The sequence below is a fragment of the Lactuca sativa genome, chromosome 6 (genome assembly GCF_002870075.4).
Source record: "Lactuca sativa cultivar Salinas chromosome 6, Lsat_Salinas_v11, whole genome shotgun sequence".
NCBI lineage: Eukaryota > Viridiplantae > Streptophyta > Magnoliopsida > Asterales > Asteraceae > Lactuca > Lactuca sativa.
In genome coordinates, this window is record NC_056628.2 from 54,131,041 (window position 1) to 54,150,893 (window position 19,853).

The following is a 19,853-nucleotide window of genomic DNA, read 5'->3' on the forward strand; positions in this document are numbered from 1 at the left end:
AGTCCCATTGTATTTATAGTTGTATATCTTATATGGTTTGATATACTTAGTTCACTATAAACAATGCTCTGATACCAATATGTCACACCCCCAAACTGAGTAAAATGACGGAAACGTCTGGGGATGGATGACTTTCATGTGCAATATCATAATAATTGAATAATAGAGATCAAAACATTACAAAAATTATATTGATAATTTATAAATTTTTACATTGTATTCGAATCATTGTTTGTTTGACTCAAAAAACATACAACAAAAATATAAGACGTAACACTGTTACGCTCCATCTTCACAAAACCTGTGTGGGTATCTGTCTATTGATTCCCTGATAATACAAGTGGTTTTGAAAAAGTGTCAACATTTAAGTTGATGAGTTCATACACATTTTGTATGAGAAAGATATGTCATTGTTCCTTGAAAATGATAGTGCGTTCTTCTAGAAAATCCAATATTTTCTTTTAAAGTGAATTGTAGTCTTAGGAACCCTAAGACTGGAAATGTATAAGTATTGCTTTACTCTGAAGTAGTATAATATAGTTTCATATCTTTATAAAACCATTTGAATGCATGTTTCCGGAAATGTAAACTATATTGTACTAGAAAATTATGTAATGTAGTTTTATCTAAATAAAACCATTTGAAGGTATGTATGCATTCATAAACCAAACATATTGTTAATACCCCTTGTGAGTTATTATAACCATGCTAATGACCTAGATGGCCTGTACGACGTTCTCCAAACGTCGGAATTGTATGCCATTTGTCACCCTAGACTTGCCGGTCCAACTATAGCTAACAATTTAGGTGTGTGATTGTCAGTCCCGTTTAGATCTATACACAAGTGCCACACTCTCTTACAGGAGATTCTTGTTATAATACAGGAACTTTAGTATGTAATTTGGTAAGTACGGTGAAGGAATGTCTCTTAAAGCCATATTGGCGGTTTACATGTAGTGTAATGAAAACTCATTTTCTTGTAAATGTATGTATCATCCTTTTATAGTGTTTACCTAGTGTAAAAATAATTTTACTTTTAAACAATTATTTCTTTGTCCCCAAAAGGGTAAAATAGTGTGAATGTTCCATAAACTATACCTATTATAGTTTATATAAATGTTTCGTTGAAATAATGAATCCTTTGTATGCTATTATCAATTTACCATGATAATAAAATGAAATGAAATAATTATATATGTATGTTTATATAATTCTAACCTTTTTGCTCAACTTGTTACAAAAAGTGTTAAAGTCTTATAAACTATACTCATTATAGTTTATTTTAGTGAATATAGTGTATTTGTACTCGTTTTTCATAACTTTGTAAATTTAGCAAAAACTTTGCATGTATATGTTCACGAATTTGGAAATAAATTTATTTCATGTATTTTAGTATTTTTGCACAAACGGTAGTAAAAGTATGTGTAATCATATTGTATATTTAACACAAGTTTTCTCGTGTTTTACTTATACCCCCCCCCCCCCCCCCGCGCCCTAAAACATAGAAAATCGCAGAAAGTGTAGGGATATGAACTTACCTCGTGTGTGTTCTTGGCTGGATAACGAAATGATGGGGATGATTTTCGAGTTAGAGCACTTGGAGATAGTCGTATCCTAATAGTCTTAAACACATAATAAAGTGTGTAAATTAGATGAACTATCAATGAAAGTGTTGTATAAACACTTAGTTTGAACAAGGAAACTTACAAATATTTCCTAAGAATTCAATTGAAGAACTAAACTCCCGGGAAAGTTTGAAGATTTAAAGATGTACTTATGAATCTTGAGAGAAAATGTAAAGAATTTTGAAGATGTACATGAGAAAATGGGGAGTGATTTCGGTCTAAGTTATATAAGAGGGGTGAAGATGATGTGACACTTGCATTGGATTGTGTAATTTATCACATTGGAAAAAGTGCCACCGGATAAGATTTGTGATTTCGGACTATCTTCACCGAAATCACCTTGATTTTGGTCCAAGCTCCAACCGAGAACTAAGGTCTCCGGTCTGGAGTGTTTTCGGTCCAAAGAGATTTCGGTATCACATGTTCTCGACCAAAGCGATTTCGGTCTAGGCTATGAATTCGGCCTAAGAGATTTCGGCCATGACATGTGATTTTTGATTCCCAAAACCGAAAACTCTAAAGCAAAGTGAATTTTCATGATTTAATTTTAACTATTTGACTTTTGTTTGACTTGCCTTGACTTTTGGTTGACTTGTTTGACTTTTAATAATCCGAAATAGCCAGTTGTTACATAAGTGGTTGATGTTTTTAATGTTAAGACCTTATTGGCCATGCAAGACCATAAAGTTGGAAACTTTATGGTCAAAAACATTATTTGGGACTTGGATATGCATTTGGACATGATAAGTCGGAGCAATAAGCTCTTAATCGATTAAGAAGGGAGTTGTTGCGTACGTTGGGCATACCAAAAGGTACGCTGCGTGTACGCAGATTTGGTCCTGATGCCTCGGACCTCGAGTACGCCCCGCATACCTCTGGAGTATGTCCAACGTACGAAGCCTGAGTCGACTCGACTGTGTTGACTCGATTGAATTGTGGATTTTGACCGGTTTTGACCAAGGGTATTTTGGGGGAAATGATATTAATTTAGAATAGGAAATGTTTTGACATTTAGGATTTGGGTTGACCTGGTTGTCAGAGCTGGGAGTTATTCAAACTGCATTCAGACAGTGAGGTGAGTTTTCCTCACTGTACTTACGGGTTGAAGACACCAAGGCTATCCCATTGGATTGATATCCTGGTTTATTATATATCGATATACCGTGGTGATCTGTTAGATCTGTATCCTGGTATTTAGGATGTTGCTATGCTGTAGTGATTTGTTAGATCTGCATGATTACCTGTATATGCTAACTGTTGATTGTTATGGTATATGTTGATATGTGATGATTTACTGGGTTGAGGCGGACCGAGACTAAAGGCAAGACACCTAGGGTAGTCCGGATAGACTGAAGGCCTACAGAGCGGACCAGTCAAGCCGAAGGCCCATAGAGTGATCCAGATAGGCTGAAGGCCCGGTGAGGCGATCCAGTCATGCTGAAGGATCTGTATGCATGCTGTTATTTGTTATGTTTATGTGGTGGTACTTTAGGGGAACTCACTAAGCGTTGACTTACAGTTTTAGTTTTGTTTCTGATACTTCCGAGGATCGTGGCAAGACGAAGACGTGACCGTACACATCCTTGATTTTATGTTGTTGATCTTGGGAGACTCTGATTTTTAATAATATTTTTAGAAACAATGGTTATGTAAATACTTATTTTTAATAAATAGGTTGTTTTGAAAATTTTAAATTTATTGTGATTTTTGAAGCATTACATAGCTTCTGGCCCATGCTGGAGGCCACGTTATTAGTGTGCATTATATTATGATTTAACGTTATACATATAGCTACATAGCTACATAAGTTATTAAGTTAGAGGCTTAATACTAGCATTAGATGTAAAAGTAACACAATGTTAGCAGTAAATTTATAAAAAATATAGTTAGGTGGACGAATTTTTAAGTTTTATTAAGGGTTTTTTTAATAAAATATTGAATAAAAAAATATTGGTTATTTCAATGACAATATTTAGTGGTAACTTAATAACAATATTAGTTGGACATTTATAGAAAACCAAATTTATGTGGTGAGTTTATAATTTCCTTTTTAGGGGTGTTTGACTAAGCTTGTCTTATTAGTTTAGTAGGTGTAAGACCCATGTATTACAAAAGTTTATTTAAAAAAAATTAAATATGAAATTTTAACAATTTGAGAAATTTGAATTTATAAGAAAAATGAGAAAAAATTTAAAATTATTAAAATTAATGATGCTTTAATACATTGAATACATTACATATATAAACCCTTTCTAATAAATACCTTACATATATATTACATTACATATTAAATGTGGAATTTTAATTTAATAAATTGAAAAATACAATAAAATAACAAGTAAAAAATAAAAAATTCAAAAATTCTAGAAAATATCATGTGTCAAAATGAAGGAAAGATGACATGCGGCAAAAAGATTTTGATTTATTAGCGAGGATTAGAAGTTTCATACCACTATAAGTTAAAAAAAATATTTGGATGAAAAATAGTTTATTCAAAGGAAAATTTCTAATAAGTCATTTTTTCATAAGCTACCTATACTTACTTATTAGATAATTAGTTGTGAGATCTATGTATTACATGGGTTAATTTAAAAAATAAAATAAATATAAAGGTCAAAATATTTGATAAATTTGAATTTATAAGAAAATAAGAAAAATACTGAATTATTATAATACATATGTTTTTTTTATTTTTTAAATCTAAAAAATAATTTAAATAAATACAAGAAATTAATAAACTTTAATTTTAAGAATTTTGAAATTAAAAGTTTAGTTCATTAATGAAATTTAAAAAATAATCTATTTATTATTATATTTATTGCAATTATTATATTAAAACAATGTATGAAATTTAATAAAATAGAAAAAACTCATAAAATGACATGTGCAAAAAAAATAATTTTAAAATAACCATAAAATGACATTTGACAAATTAAATGAAAATGTGACAAGTGACACAAAAAACATTTATTTATTAAAAAAGATAAACAAATAAGTTACAAGCTAATAAACAATTTTTTTTTTTTTTTTTTTTATTTTGAAATTCTTTTTATACTTATTATAAATCCAAATCCGTTTCTTCCGAAATTTTGGGAAAAAGAAAAAACCGACCTCTCCAGGTTTACTGGGAGGCATATGAGAGTCCGATTTGGATCGATTGAGCTTAAGAAACCGTCATTTTCTGCGGATTACTCACCGGAAAACCTAATTCCGATTATCATCGACAACCAGCGCCCTACAGGTTTTCACTTCACCTTCATGTTTCATTATTTTCTGTCGTTCTATATGTGAAATGTGTCCTCCGTACGTGCTTGCATTTATGCGGAAATGCTTGTTTATCGAATCGTAATTTTACATTCTTCAATTTCGTTTCGTATCTAGCATTACATGTGCGCCGATCCTTAATGACAACCCGATCGATGGATTACAGTTCTTGTAGTTAAGTAATTACAGATTCTAGATGTTATATAAGTGCTGTTTACAACAGTTGAACTCGTTTTAGAATCTATGTTGTAAGAAGATGAATATTTTTGCCTCATTCATACTCTGTCTCTTTTCAACCAATTAAAGGTGTAACTATTGTTTTTCAATCCATTTTATATGAACATTTAGGTTATAATCTTGTTTACACCTAAACTCTGCATTCTTTATTACGTTGATCCAAAGCAAAAACATATAGTATTTAATTGCTCCAAGTAAGTTATTGAGTATTCATTTGCAAACAACTGAAGTATAGACACAAAGCTCATACAGTTCCCTATGCATACATACATAAAAATGTTTCTTCCTTATGTTGCTTCCTGTTTGAAACAGAAGGCAATGGAGATGGAGATAGAAACGAGCAAAGAGATGACAAGAAAGGAAAAGAAAGAGAACTGGTTTGCCTTCCTTTCAGACGACATCTTTTTACAAATCCTTAAAAAGCTTCCTGAAGCTTTCCTTCGTTATAAAGCTAAGCATGTCTGCAAACGTTGGTTCAATATAGTCACTAACAGGATCTTGCTAGACCATGCTTCTTTCATCCTCCAAACATCTTACGATTCCACAGTACGCCACGTGGACATAACAGAAGAACAACAAGGGCTACAAGTAAAAGTGCAAAATCTTGAAATTCCTATAGGAGGCCACATAATAACATGGTGTAACGAGTATCTTCTAGTAACAGATTTGGAAAAACACGAGTATGTTTTCAATGTAATCACAAACGAAGGATCATTTCTTCCACACTGTACATCTTGTGGAGAAGGAGACGACACTAACTGTGGAATGGCTCTTTCCTTTGATGGATTCAAGGGAGTATACAAGGTCCTTCATGTGTTCATGGGCCCACCTCTTCAATGCCATATACTTGTCTTGAGAAGAAACATTCTCTCCCGAATTTCATCAAATTGGAAAAAGATTGAGGTTCCTTCTTACATGGATGAATGGATTCCTACTTATATGTACCAAAGGCGTCCTTATTGGGGTGACCCTGTTTCAGTTCAAGCGAGGTATTTCCATTGGAGGATCTGGGATTTTCATGGTGAAAGGTGGTATCTGGTTTCAATGGACATGGTGAAAGAGAAAATGGTCCGAATGAGTCTTCCTATACCTGAATCTAGTAATGTCAACTACACTGTGTTTGAGATGGGTGGTTTTCTCACTCTTATTCATCAACTTTCCTCTAAAAAAAGTGACAAGTGGATGTTTAACGATTTTCAAACTGACATGTGGATTCTTAAAGATTTTGAGATGATGAAGTGGGAGAAGCTGCGTATAAGTATCCCGAATTATTGGTACTTTGGAGAATATTTTAAATATTTTCCAGATTCTGTCTCTGGGATGATGAGTATGAGATATTTGACATGCATAAGGCTTTCTAATTGGGATGGAGCTGTTTGTAGTTATGATCTGAAAGATTTTCATGTGAAAGAGCTTGACATTCAAATTGGATCTAACGATCGTCGTGTGCCTCATTCATCATCGCCAAGTTTTATATAGTCGGGTAATTCATAAACTAAAAGTATATAGTTTTTTTGACAAAATTACACAAATGGTCCTTGTGGTTACTAGAAAATACCACTGCAAGTCCTTTTGAGAAGTTTTTAACATTATTGGTCATTTTCAGGTTTAAAATGCAGACAATGGGCCCTTTTCTGCCACCCATCGTCTGCCTTTTAAACATGAAAAGACCAACCATGTTAATTTAATTTCAAACGGACTTGTAGTGGTATTTTCTGCCAACCATAAGGACTATTTGTGTAAATTTGTCTAATTTCTTGTATACTATCCTTAATGTTTTTCTGATTACCTTTCTTGACATTTCGAACATGTGTCAAGTTGTTTTTGCCTTGTAATTACACTTGAATTTGATATGATTTCTATTTGTATTTGTTGCCAGGATTTCAACAATGAATCAGTTCAGCAAATTCTCACAGGTACAAGATGTTAACTCCATAGTCGATAGCATTTTATGATTTTGTTAATTTCAACCAAGAACTTTTTTTTTTTTTTGTTTTTGCTTGGTTAACCTTTATGGATACACTTGGTTTGGATTTTACATGCTATGGCATTCTATTGTTTCTTTTAAGTTTTGCTAATCTGTCACCAACATAATTTCCAAACTCTTGTAGAAAAAAGCAAGAAAATTTGATTCAAAGTGAATTAGGGAATCAAATGTGATTGGTTTGATGTTATGTGGATAGACAAGCATACCATGTATCTTGAAGTGAGAAAAAAAAATATAGTGACTGAATGTGTACAGTTTAAACAAGTTGAAGGGGTAAATATGTAGCTATGTCATGAAAATACAAAACAAATTTCGTTGTTATAATTGATTAGATTTTTTGAGACTTACATAATGTTCTGATAAGAAAAAAATTGAAGGTATTATTCGATAATTGGATAAGTTTTTCAAAGTGCAATGCCTTATTAAGATAATAATTGAAAGTAGAATGTTGTAATAAAAAGAACCGGAAGTAAGGATGTTATAGTACACAAAATAGATGAAAGTATTTGCTATTTTATTTATTTATTTAGCCATTTGAAAAAAAATTGTGATCGTTTTTATCCATGCAAGTCAAATATTTTATTTTAATGAAAGAATTTTAGAAAACCCAACTACGAAAATTATACTTTAAATGAAGGGACATTGTGGAGGTAACTTAGAAAAAAAAAGCATTAGGAGAAGAGTTGTAATTTTGTTAGAGATAAGGGAGTTTTGTACTTTTGTTATATAAAGGGTGCAAGTGCAAAGGCAAACACCAAACTTTTAGTCCATGTAATGAAAAAGGATAATAGCTAAAGTCTCAACACCTTAAGGTGTTCTTCGACCTTAATACAAAAAATATTTAAATATAGTCTCAACAACTTCATTTCCATTCTATTGTCATGGTGAAATACAATGACAACGTAATTGAATTTGTAGTAATGAAATTGATTGTTTCCATTTTATTTTCATGATTGATTACTTTATTGGAATGAAATGGATCATTTATCCATATTGTTTGATAATTTGATATATAGGAATAGAAAAGGATAAGAATGAAATGAACTAACAATAACAAAATATACCATAGACATAAAATACATATGTTACAATTTTTTACAACATTATACACTTAGAAAAAAAATATATTTTACATCGTAATAAATAGATATTAAAAAATCAAAAATAATATATTCATCACATCAACATAAACAAATTAAAAGACCAATATTTTTATAATAATCTCATTAAATATATAAATAAATTGAACACTTCAAAAAAATAAATTCGTAAGAAATATATATCAATGTCTATAATCTAAACAAAAATGATGATGACCCATATCATACTGTCGACAACTAAAAATGAATAATCATAAAAAATCGTCACATACACCACCAAACAACATCATAAGTTATATCTTTAAGAGCATACGGTATGAGCAACGAGAAGTGCTATTTTTGTTGATGTGGCACCTCATAACCTAGTCATAATAAGATGAACACCACCCCTCCTTTTTGTTAAGAGGATGTTATGACATATCTTGTTGTGACGAGCACAAGATTCAACGGGAAGTTTAATTGGTTGTTGCCTTTATCAACCAATCAAATCATTTTTTTTTCTCTCTCTCTCTACTTCTTAACATATTATAACATGGGGAACACCATTTCCCCCTTGATGTTATGATGATGTTATAGATGAGATGACATATGAACTTGGTGTTATAACGTGACCCATACCTAATGCTCTAACCATCCATATTTGTGTTCATGATTAAGCGTGAGGAAGATTATCATCAACTCCTCATGTTGTGAGAGCATATATACAACTTTGTTAACTTATAAAAAAGTCAAACAAATGATAAATAAATACAAATTAAAGATAAATAAATACAAATTCCATTTTGTTGCGTTCTTGTGTACCTAACAAGTTAAATCTAAAGATAAATAAATACAAATTAAAGGTTACGACTTTATAGTCATGTGATATATACTAGTTTAGATTACTACATAGGATATTCAAAAAAAAAAACCCTACATTTTATACAAAAAAAATAACTTAGGTAAATTTTATAGAAACAAACATTGATTTTGAAAAAAAAAAAAGAACATGGATTAATTTGGGATCAACTTTTGTGCTCCCTCCCATATAACTTTGGTTTACTGTGAAGGTTATTGATTTCTAAAATCCTCTAACGAAAACAACGAGTTTGAAAAAAAAAAATCATATGACGAAGGAGTCCGAAAATATTTGTATGTTGGTTTTTGTTGTGAATTTTGTTCTTATCCTCCTTAATAAATGAATGTTTTTTTTTTGCCACGTGTTAATCTCTCATAAATTTTGACACTTGTCATTTTGTGGTATTTTTGAAATAAATATTATCCACTTGTCAATTTTTGATTTTTTTCAATTTTTAAAATTAAAGTCATATATTTATATATGCAAAGTATTAAATATCATATATATGATATTAAATTGCAATAAATACATTTTTCCTTTCTTATTTTAAAGTTGTACATTAAAAAATATTTTATGTTTACACTTTAATTTAATGTTTATTTTTCTTTTTAAATCAATCCGTATAATATACGGGTCTCACACCTAGTATGTCATACAACGACTACTCTATGCAAAAGCCGTTCTGAAATGGTTTGTTGCTAAGCCTTTAATCTTGGAAATGAGTTTGGATATATGAAAATGAAGGAAGCGTTCGATATATTTGAATATTTCTAAGCTCCAGTGAAATATAAATGATTTGTAGTGGAATATCTTCTTATGAAGTGATTGTATAAATAAAGTTTAAAATTTTTTATATCAAAACAACTTCAAAAAAGTTTCGATGAATAGACAAGCAAATTGCACGACATCCATACCGTTTACCTTGAATCAACATATCCATCCTCAGCCTTTTTTTCTCTTCTCCTCATAGAGACCCGAGCTCATCTCGAGCATCCCTATTCCTGGTTGATTTTGATGGCTATGTGCCAAGAGTAAAATGGGCCCTAAATAAAAATTTTATTTATATATAAGCAAAGTAACTTCGAGGGACTAAAAAACATTATATTAATGAAAAAGAGACAAATGAAAATTTATAAAAATTGAAGGCTAATTATATAATTTTTAGAACCTGATTTAGTAAGAGAAATTGGAATGTGGGTAGATTATAAAACATGGAGGCTGAAAGTGTAATCACATCATCACTTCAAATTCAAAAGGGTTATATCATCCCATCGCAATACTATTTCCTATCACTTTTAATTAACTACTCACTAACCCTTTTAATTGGTCACCACTCCATGTCATAAATATTTTTTTTATTTTATATTTTTCTAATACAAACATTTTATATAATTAAAACTATTTTCAACAAATTAAATAAAAAAAATTACATTAATAAAACTAAAAAACAGTTACCTTAATAAAAAGGGAATATGACTTATGAAGGTAACTAACTTTTTGGAAGTGTTCACATCTGGGTAACTATATTTTTTTTGTACACATTTAGGTAACAAACTTGTTGGAAGTGTTCACATATAACCATTATGACCTGCTATAGCAGGTTAAATCCTAGATGTAAACGCTTTCAACAAGTTCGTTACCTAGATGTGTACAAAAAAAAATAGTTACCTAAATATGAACAAAACGAAAAGTAAAAATTAAATTGCACGAATGGTCCCTGTGGTTTGGGGGAATTTGTATTTTTGGTCCCTAACTTATTTTTTTTAACTTGGATGGTCCATATTGTTTATTTTTGTTGCGCGTTTGGTTCCTGTCTTACCTAAAAAGACTATTGTGCCCTTATTAATTTATTTTTTAATTAATTTTTTTTATTTACATATTTATTTTTTACATATTTAAAAAAATTAATAGACCACACATATTTGTATCTCCTCAGATAATCCCTACTATTTATTTTTTAATTAATTTATTTTTTTAACTCGGATGGTCCCTACTGTTTAATTTTGTTACGAGCTTGGTCTCTGTCTTACCTAAAAAGACTATTGTGCCCTTATTAATTTATTTTTTAAAATAATTTTCTTGTTTATGTACTTATGCTTTATGTATTTAAGAAAATTTAGTAGACCCCGCATATATGTATCTCCACACCATCCCGTCTCTCATCATTCTCAACTTCTATTTATTTTCCATTTTTAGTGATATCGACGTCTTCATCATCACTTCTTTTTTCGGTCTTTCAACTCTGTCGAATCAATACCGCAACCCACTAAAGATGAAGAGACTGTAGGTTATGGTGTTGGTTCGCTAGAGTTGAAATACCAAAAAAAGAAGGATAGTGAAGACGTCGATGTTACTAAAGATGGAAAAGAAATAGAAGTTTGGGAGGATGAGAGATGAGATGGTGACCGGTAAGACTCAAATTAAATTTCTCAAATGTGGTTTCAGGATTACGGTGAGGAGATACAGATATGTGGAGTATATTAATTTTTGTAAATATATAAAAAATAAATATATAAATAAGAAAATTAATTAAAAACAATTAATAAGGTCAAAATAGTCTTTTTAGGTAAGACATGAACCAAACGTGTAACAAAAATAAACAGTAGGGACCATCCGAGTTAAAAAAAATAAATTAATTAAAAAATAAACAGTAGGGTGGTCTATTAATTTTTTTAAATATACAAAAAATAAATACATAAATAAGAAAATTAATTAAAAAATAAATTAATAAGGCACAATAGTCTCATTAGGTAAGACAGGAACCAAACGCGCAACAAAAATAAACAGTATGGACCATCCAAGTTAAAAAAAATAAGTTAGGGACCAAAAACACAAATTCCCCTAAACCACAGGGACCATTCGTGTAATTTAATTTTTACTTTTCGTTTTGTTCATATTTGAGTAACTATTTTTTTTTTGTACACATCTAGGTAACGAACTTGTTGAAACTGTTCACATTTAGGATTTAACCTGCTATAGCAGGTCATAATGGTTATATGTGAACACTTCCAACAAGTTTGTTACCTAGATTTTTACAAAAAAAGATAGTTACCCAGATGTGAACATACCGAAAAGTTAATTACCTTCGTAAGTCATATTCCTAATAAAAACGAAAAGAAAACTACATTAATGTGGATTAATTTCGGCTTGTACAAATTTTTTGGGCCTTTGTCGATAGTCAATCCAGATCTCTCTATCCTGTATGCATACGGTTTGATTTGAAACGAATTGATTCCAAACAAAATCCATACTTGTTCTGTTTCAATCATCCATTCGAGTATGTCGGATGACTATTTTTGGTTTCACAGTTCAGACTTCAGACACATTGGGTTGGAGCTCTACCGAACGATCTGATCTCAGTTCGGTTCTGGTTATTTTCCTGTCCCAAACAAAATGTTATCGTTACTTCGTTCCAGACGCTTTGCACAGCGATGTCCTCCAAAAAGCAAACAACTTTTGACCTCCTACTTCTTCTCCACCACCAGCGCCACCGACCACCGCCATGGCTCGAAGTGCAGTCAACCATCGCCGCCACCAATCCAGGTTCTACTCACTGAATCAGCTGGCCGTGGTGTTTTTGCTACGCGGAATATAGAATCCGGCGAACTCATCCATACAGCCAGACCCATGATCTCTCACCCATCTCTCTCCTCAATTGACAGAGTATGTTACTTTTGTCTCAAAAACACTCCAAAAGGTTCCGATTTTGAGGCGCAGAAAGTGTTGTTTTGCAGTGAAGAATGTAGGGAACAAGCAAAGGTATATATGTATACATGCCCACAACCTGTTTGAGATTTTGTCTCTGAGAGAAAGAACTTGACTGAGGTTAAGAAAATGGTACATGATCATAACATACAAAACCTTAATCGATCATTTTGTTACCATGTTATCCCCAAAATAACTGCACATTCACTTTCGATGTCAAAGTAGTTGTTAATTTTCAAATTCACCAATGCTTATTGCAATCCTACAAACTCTCATTCACTCATGCTGATTTCATTAGGGATTCTATGAAGTTGAAAAGGAAGCTGATTGGTCAGCATTTGTTGCTCATTGTCAGTAAGGATCATCCATATTCTCGCTCTTTTATTTTCCAATAGTTTTAGCCTGTATTTCATATCTGCATTTATCAGATGATAATTTCTCTTTGATTATTTTCTCTTAAAGAACCCGGGCTTTGAAATACCCATTTCTTGCTAAACGATTAGCCTGCATGATATTATCCGGAATAACCTCTGCAAATTCTCTAGACATACTTCAACCTGCCCTTTTGTCTCCTCAAATGATCTCACAGGTAAATATAACACATAAAGCCTTGTTATTTTTATAAAATGTCAACTAATTAACCATATTTTCTCACACATTCTTTTAAACATTTCCCAGATGGAAGAGGAGCTTGGTTTATTGAAAAGTGCACTAGAAGCTTCAGGCATCACAAGCAAACAACTAAAATGTAACTTCACAGTCTTTTTCTAAATGCTGATTTTCAGTTAACTTATTATCTTAAACTATACGTTTTGAATTAACTTTGACTAATTGACTATATATTATCAACAGTTTTAACTATCGAATGGTATTCTGGAGTACTTGCAAGAATTCGTATCAATGCTTTTCGTATTGAGTTAGCTGGAGGCTGTTCTTATGAAGATCTACTTGCATCAGCAGCTTTATCAGTAGAATCAGAAGCTGCTGTTGGCAATGCTGTTTATATTCTTCCATCTTTTTATAATCATGACTGTGGTAAGACCTTGATATACACAAAATTATTATAAAATGAAAATTAGTATTTGATGTAGTTTCTTGATTTTCTATGATATAGATCCTAATTCGCACATAGTTTGGGTGGAAAATGTGGATGCACGATTGAAAGCTTTGAGAGACATTGAAGCAGGTCAGAGTCAGAGTCCAATACATGTCAAACACAGTATAAGATTTTGTCTGATGTCTATTATGTTATTAAGAAGTTGTTTGATGATGTGGCAGGTGAAGAGTTGCGGATATGTTACATTGATGCAAGTATGGATCGTGATGCTCGACAAAATATTTTGTCCAATGGGTTTGGATTTGAGTGTCGTTGCCCTCGTTGTTTGTTAAATGATTGATAATGTCAATAAATTTCTGTTGGACTATATGATTAATAATTGTTAAAGAAAATGTTACTCTCACCCATTACTTTCACAATAACTAAAATACTTGTGATGATAAGTGATAATCAACTTATACACTTTCATCTTCTTGAGATAACTAGGTTTTAGTTGAAAGTATCTCATGGAAAATGTGAAAACACATAAAAGAAAGTCTCTTGAGCTTATTAACGAGCAATCTCATATAGTTTTTCCTTTTCTTTTTTTTAAAAAGAAACTTTACTAGGCAAGTGGGTATGGGTCATTCTCTACATACCGTTTTTTGTTATCACATCACATGTCATGTCATTCTCCACATCATTTCATTTTTACAAAGAAATGGTCACTGCATAGTCACGGGTTGAATGTTTGGACCTCGAACTGGTTTGACAGAAATGGGTAGACCGTGGACTGGTTGTTGAGACTTACTGTGTCTGGGTTTTTCTGGTTTTTGTACCCGGGCCGGTATAACTTTAGGTGCATATGGTAGTGGTACAAGTCGTTGAAGCGCTACCGAAGTTAGTTTATTTGTTACGAGGCTTAGAACGATTATGTTTTTTTGGATTGATTGTTCGTTTTAGATTAAAAATATAATGTTTTGTTTAATTGTTTGTTTTAGATAAAAAAATAATTTATGATTGTTTATATCATTTGTTTGAACTTTGAATCAAATCTAACTTCATCTATAATACTATAACTTGCACACATGTCGATTGTCTCACGGTCTCACCCACAAATGTCGCAGCTTATGTAAGACTTATTGATAGATTTTTGTTGTGTGGTTTTTTTTTTTGTAACTTTTAATTTTTGATGTGCTTGAATCTGATTTGGGATGTGCATAGTGATCAGGAGGAGTAGGGATGAGAGTAAATGGTTTGTACCTCGACCAGCCTGCTTTGTATTCGGACCTTTTTCATGAATACAAAGAACCGAGAACCGGTCCTAATCTAATAAACTGGGTTTGGTCTCGATTTCGTCCAATCGGGAGGTCCAAATGCTTATCCCTACCACACAACACACCATTTTAATTTTCATGTCATTTTTTTTTTTCGTTTTTTAATAAATAAACTAAATAATTTTTTAAAATATAATTTTGTTGAACATAATATTTACACAAAAACAATACATTTTAATTGAAAATAAAGACATTACAAGACATTAAAAAAATATTACGATAAATAAAAAACATACAACGATAACCAATTTAAATTTTGCCCATAACATTTTCTCGAATCTTTGCCTTAGACGCTAGCAAAACCTCAAGATCTTTGGGCGCCAAACCTGTAGTTCTCATCCTTAGAATTATCAGATCATTGAAGAGTTCTTGTTGCTGTTGGGTTGCCTCTTCTCACTCTCTTTGTTTCTTCTCAACCCCCTTCTCGTCATCGAAGAATTTCTAAGTGCTCACGTCTCAATGCATTTCTCTCTTGTTGCACTACTACGCAGTGGCGTACCCATGATTTTGTATTAGGGTATGACAAATAATATATAAAATATGAACGAGTGACAAAATTCTTCAAGCGATAACAAAATATAACTATATATACATTCTTAACTAAATTGTTTATTTTAAGTTGCACATTATGCCGTCTTACATCATTAAAATAATCTAAAATGGATAGACATAGAAATAATGTATTCTCTTCTACTAATTTCAAGTTTTGAATGGAATATACCATATCATAATCCTAATTTTTTTATATAACAAATATATATATATATATATATATATATATATATATATATATATATATATATAAAACCTTAATTTTGTGTGGGTGGGCCAAGGCCCACTCTTGCCCTATATTTGCTACGCGCCTACGCCCTGCTACTATATGCTTCTTGAATTTCTCTTCTATATATGTCACAGGCTTCGATTTCCTTTCACTATCCTCTAAAAATTTTAGCCGCTTGCTTTGCCTTGTTCCTTCCCACCGGTTGCTGAGGGGAGACCTCTGCAAGTTCATCTAAAATTTCATTTGTCTCAATGTTAAGGTTGAAGTAAGTTCGTGTATCGGAAATGTCAACACGACTCGAATTTTGTGGCCTCTTCGATTGTGTTTCCGATGACGTTGGAATGTGAACCTATTTGGATATTTTTTTTGAAATCTCCCATGGTTTCTCAAAAATGAAAACATGGCCCATCTCCAATTGATACTGCACTTTTTTTTAGAAACAACTAACTTGAATTAAAAACAAAACTCTAGCAAGAAACTAGTCTTACTAGAGAAAAAAGAAAAACTTATAGATAGTTTAGAATTGATATTGCACTTTTACAGCTCTAAAAACAATTCCTACCGAGGGTTGTGTGGGTGGTGATTGCTGGTTGAAGGGTTGTTTGTGTTTGGAAATTTAGTATGGACATGATGAAAAGAAAAGATTTTGTTGGAAATTGGGTTGTTGCAATAAATATATGGTTAATTTTCCTAAATACTATCGTATAGTACATAGAAAAGTTAGACACAAGAATCAACAAACACCATTTCGTTATCTCTATTTGCACCATATATTTGCTATGAAAATTCAAGTTTTGCACCGATGTATGGTTTAGGTCTAGTAACATTAGGAGGTTTCGACTAACTATTTTGATTGTTGTATCGTGGCTTCGATTTGGTCCATATCGTTCGATTATGTTTTTCTTGTTTCCGTTTACATCATTCAAGTTTGGTTTACATCATTCAGGTTTGGTTTACAATAAACGTTAATATCTTATTTAATGAATAATTTTTTCATTTATGATAATGACCAAATCTGCAAATAGACAAAATCCCCAACTTTAAAATTATATAGACAAAGGAAAGCTACAACATAATAAAAAATTCCTCTTATAAAATGTAACATTCCACGACATCATATTCAGGTTTTTAAGTCCACCCGCCCTTGACGCATGTTAGTTGCGATAGTCGTCGAATTACAAATTTTGTTTCTAAAGTGTAATGAGATTTTGATAAACCCCAGCTCTGCTCGATTGAACCCTAGAACATCCTCATTTCTTCCGAATACTAACTGGAAACCTAACGACGATGATGATCGATTTCTTCTCTTATGGAAACGAGGTCCTACAGGTTTTTTTCTCATCACCTTCGTCAATATCGCTTCTTATGTACATCTTTCGTTTATTTATTTCATCTTGAGAGTTCACGATGTGAAATTGCCCTTCTTATCTTGCAATTCGACACAAATGTCTGTTGATCGAATCATAAATTATGCAATTTCGTTTTGTATTTAATCTTGCAGTATATGCATCGAGTCTTTATGAGAATTCGATAGCGTTAATGTGTACACACCCATTCTTTTATTGAATTTAATCCCATGGATCGATTATAGATTCTAGATATGATCGATATAACTCCTAGTTTACATCAGTTAACCTTGCGTTTCAGAATCCATGTTGTAAGAAGATGAACAGCTTGTAATATATACTATTTTGCATCAGAAGGCGATAGAGTTGGCAACAAACGCGTATAGGAAACAGTCTGAAGATGATGAACAAATGACAAGAAAGAAACAGAAAGTTGACTGCTTTGATTTTCTTTCAGACGATATCCTTATAGAAATCCTCAAAAGACTTCCTGATGATTTCCTTCGTTATAAAGCTAAGCACATTTGCAGACGATTTTTCAATGTAATCACCAATGGGCTCTTACTAGACCACACTTCCTTTATCTTCCAAGAATTCGGTAAACCCACAGTGCGACATGTAGACATAAGAGAAGAACAACAAGAGCTAGAACTAAAAGAGAAAAACCTGGATTTACCTAAGAAAGGATGGGTAATGTCATGGTGTAACGAGTTTCTTCTGATAACAAATCAAGAAAGAAAAGAATACGTTTTTAACCTAATCACAAAGGAAGGATCATATCTTCCTTCATGCACATATTGTAGAGGACGCTACACCTACGAATGTGGAGTTTCCCTTTCCTTTGATGGATTTAAAGGAGTATACAAAGTGCTTCACATGTTTATAGGTCCACCAATGCAATGCCATATTCTTATCTTGAAAAGAAACATTCTCTCTCGTTTCTCCTCAAAGTGGAAAAAGATTGAAATTCCTTCTTGCATGGATGAAGGGTGGGGTTCTTGGGGTTACCCAGTTTCAGTTCAAGCGAGATACATTCACTGGGATGTTCATGGTGATGGAGGGTACCTGGTTTCCATGGATATGGTGAAAGAGAAGATGATCCGAATGAGTCTTCCTATACCTGAATTTAGTTTCAGATACACTGTTTTTGAAATGGGTGGTTTTCTCACTCTTATTCATCAAGTTTCCTTTGAACAAACTGACATGTGGATTTTAAAAGATTTTGAGAAGATGAAGTGGGAGAAGTTGGAGTTAACTGTTCCGAATTGCTTTTTTGGAGAATACGATGATTTTCTTATAACGCCTATGTCTAGCTTGATAAGTAAGAGATATATGATGTGCATAAAAACTGCTATTCGGAATTGTGGTGTGTGTAGTTATGATCTGAAACATGGAGTTGTGAAAAAACTAGACATTGACTTCGGACAAAATGATCGTTGTGTGGTTTATTCATCATCACCAAGTTTTATATAGTCAGGTATTGGTTAATTTTGGTGTGATAATTTGATGCGTTTTGTTATGGCGTTATCTTTTTGTCTAATATCACATTATGTTTTTTTGTATATTTTTATGTGCAGAAAGTTAGATAAAGTGAACATTAATTGTTTTTGCAAAGTGAGAGGGTTGAATCGCTGAAGCACAAACCAAGTTTTTTCTATCGAATCTGAGGGATTTCTAATTGCAAAATTTTGCTCTATCTTGTTATCTTGTATATAAAATTTGATAATTTGAATGTAAAGTTCAGAAATTTGAACACCCGTTTATGGTTTTTGCCATGGGTGTTGTAGCACATTGGTCTTGACTCCCTTCTTTCTAGTCTCAAACCAAAGCATAAAAACTAATCAAAGTTTGAAATTCAAATATTAGTAGTGAACTTCAAATTCAAAGCAATTTTAACTTATGGAAAATATGAAAATCCGACAAAAATGCAGAGCAATTATAATCAAAGGAAAAAATGGAAATCCGACAAAAGTTCATAGCATAGAAACACGAGAATACTAACGAAATTCAAAAGTTGCTATTGGGTTAAAGATGCTTCAAGAATTTAACTTGGGTTGCTATTGTTGATGTTGATTGTTTTGATTGGCCGAGTTATCATTCATTCTTGATTTTAGGAGGCAATGAAAATGGTAAAGTAAACAGTGTAACATTGAATTTTAGTGACATAATCACTGTTATATAATTTTTCATATTGACATAGATTGAGGGAACGTGGGGAAGAATAAAACGAAATATAAGGATTGGAGGTTGAAGAAGAGCATGAGGAGTTGAGGACAAATTTAGCGTATATTTTTTATCCTTGTGTATATTTCAAATTTTCCATTTTGGTCTATAATTTAGCGTAAGGACCAATGAGGTCAAAATTGGTGAAAAAAAAGGAATTTAAAATTGTAAAATGAGTAACTAAAGTTCATTAAAATAGATGAAATATGTTTCTTTTTTTGGTATTAAATATTGAACTAATAAAATCTATTGATATAAATATCTACGTGGATAAAAGGTTTTTGATATAAATGTTGTTTCTTTGTTAAACCGAATAAATTGACTGAATCATTTGATTATTTTATGAGTTAATGACTATAAAATGAATATAAAGG

At 31.9% G+C, this 19,853-nt stretch overlaps 3 protein-coding genes across 3 annotated transcripts; all 3 read left to right on the top strand.

The window, feature by feature from the left end:
* Nucleotides 1-4,653: 4,653 nt before the first annotated feature.
* On the top strand, nt 4,654-7,247 carry LOC111905353 (uncharacterized). The gene is made up of 3 exons (XM_023901047.3): nt 4,654-4,866; nt 5,439-6,609; nt 7,006-7,247. Exon 2 carries the CDS (start codon nt 5,445-5,447, stop codon nt 6,603-6,605), a length of 1,161 nt encoding a protein of 386 aa, XP_023756815.1. The 5' UTR covers nt 4,654-4,866; nt 5,439-5,444; the 3' UTR covers nt 6,606-6,609; nt 7,006-7,247.
* Nucleotides 7,248-12,212: 4,965 nt separating this feature from the next.
* LOC111905355 (histone-lysine N-methyltransferase ATXR4) lies at nt 12,213-14,216 on the top strand. The gene is made up of 7 exons (XM_023901049.3): nt 12,213-12,810; nt 13,055-13,110; nt 13,219-13,345; nt 13,435-13,504; nt 13,609-13,791; nt 13,871-13,942; nt 14,035-14,216. Exons 1-7 carry the CDS (start codon nt 12,445-12,447, stop codon nt 14,151-14,153), a joined length of 993 nt encoding a protein of 330 aa, XP_023756817.1. The 5' UTR covers nt 12,213-12,444; the 3' UTR covers nt 14,154-14,216.
* Nucleotides 14,217-17,009: 2,793 nt separating this feature from the next.
* LOC111905354 (uncharacterized) lies at nt 17,010-19,104 on the top strand. The gene is made up of 3 exons (XM_042895741.2): nt 17,010-17,239; nt 17,558-18,733; nt 18,834-19,104. The coding sequence occupies exon 2, from the start codon at nt 17,668-17,670 to the stop codon at nt 18,727-18,729; it is 1,062 nt and encodes a 353-aa protein (XP_042751675.1). The 5' UTR covers nt 17,010-17,239; nt 17,558-17,667; the 3' UTR covers nt 18,730-18,733; nt 18,834-19,104.
* The last annotated feature ends 749 nt before the right edge of the window (nt 19,105-19,853 follow it).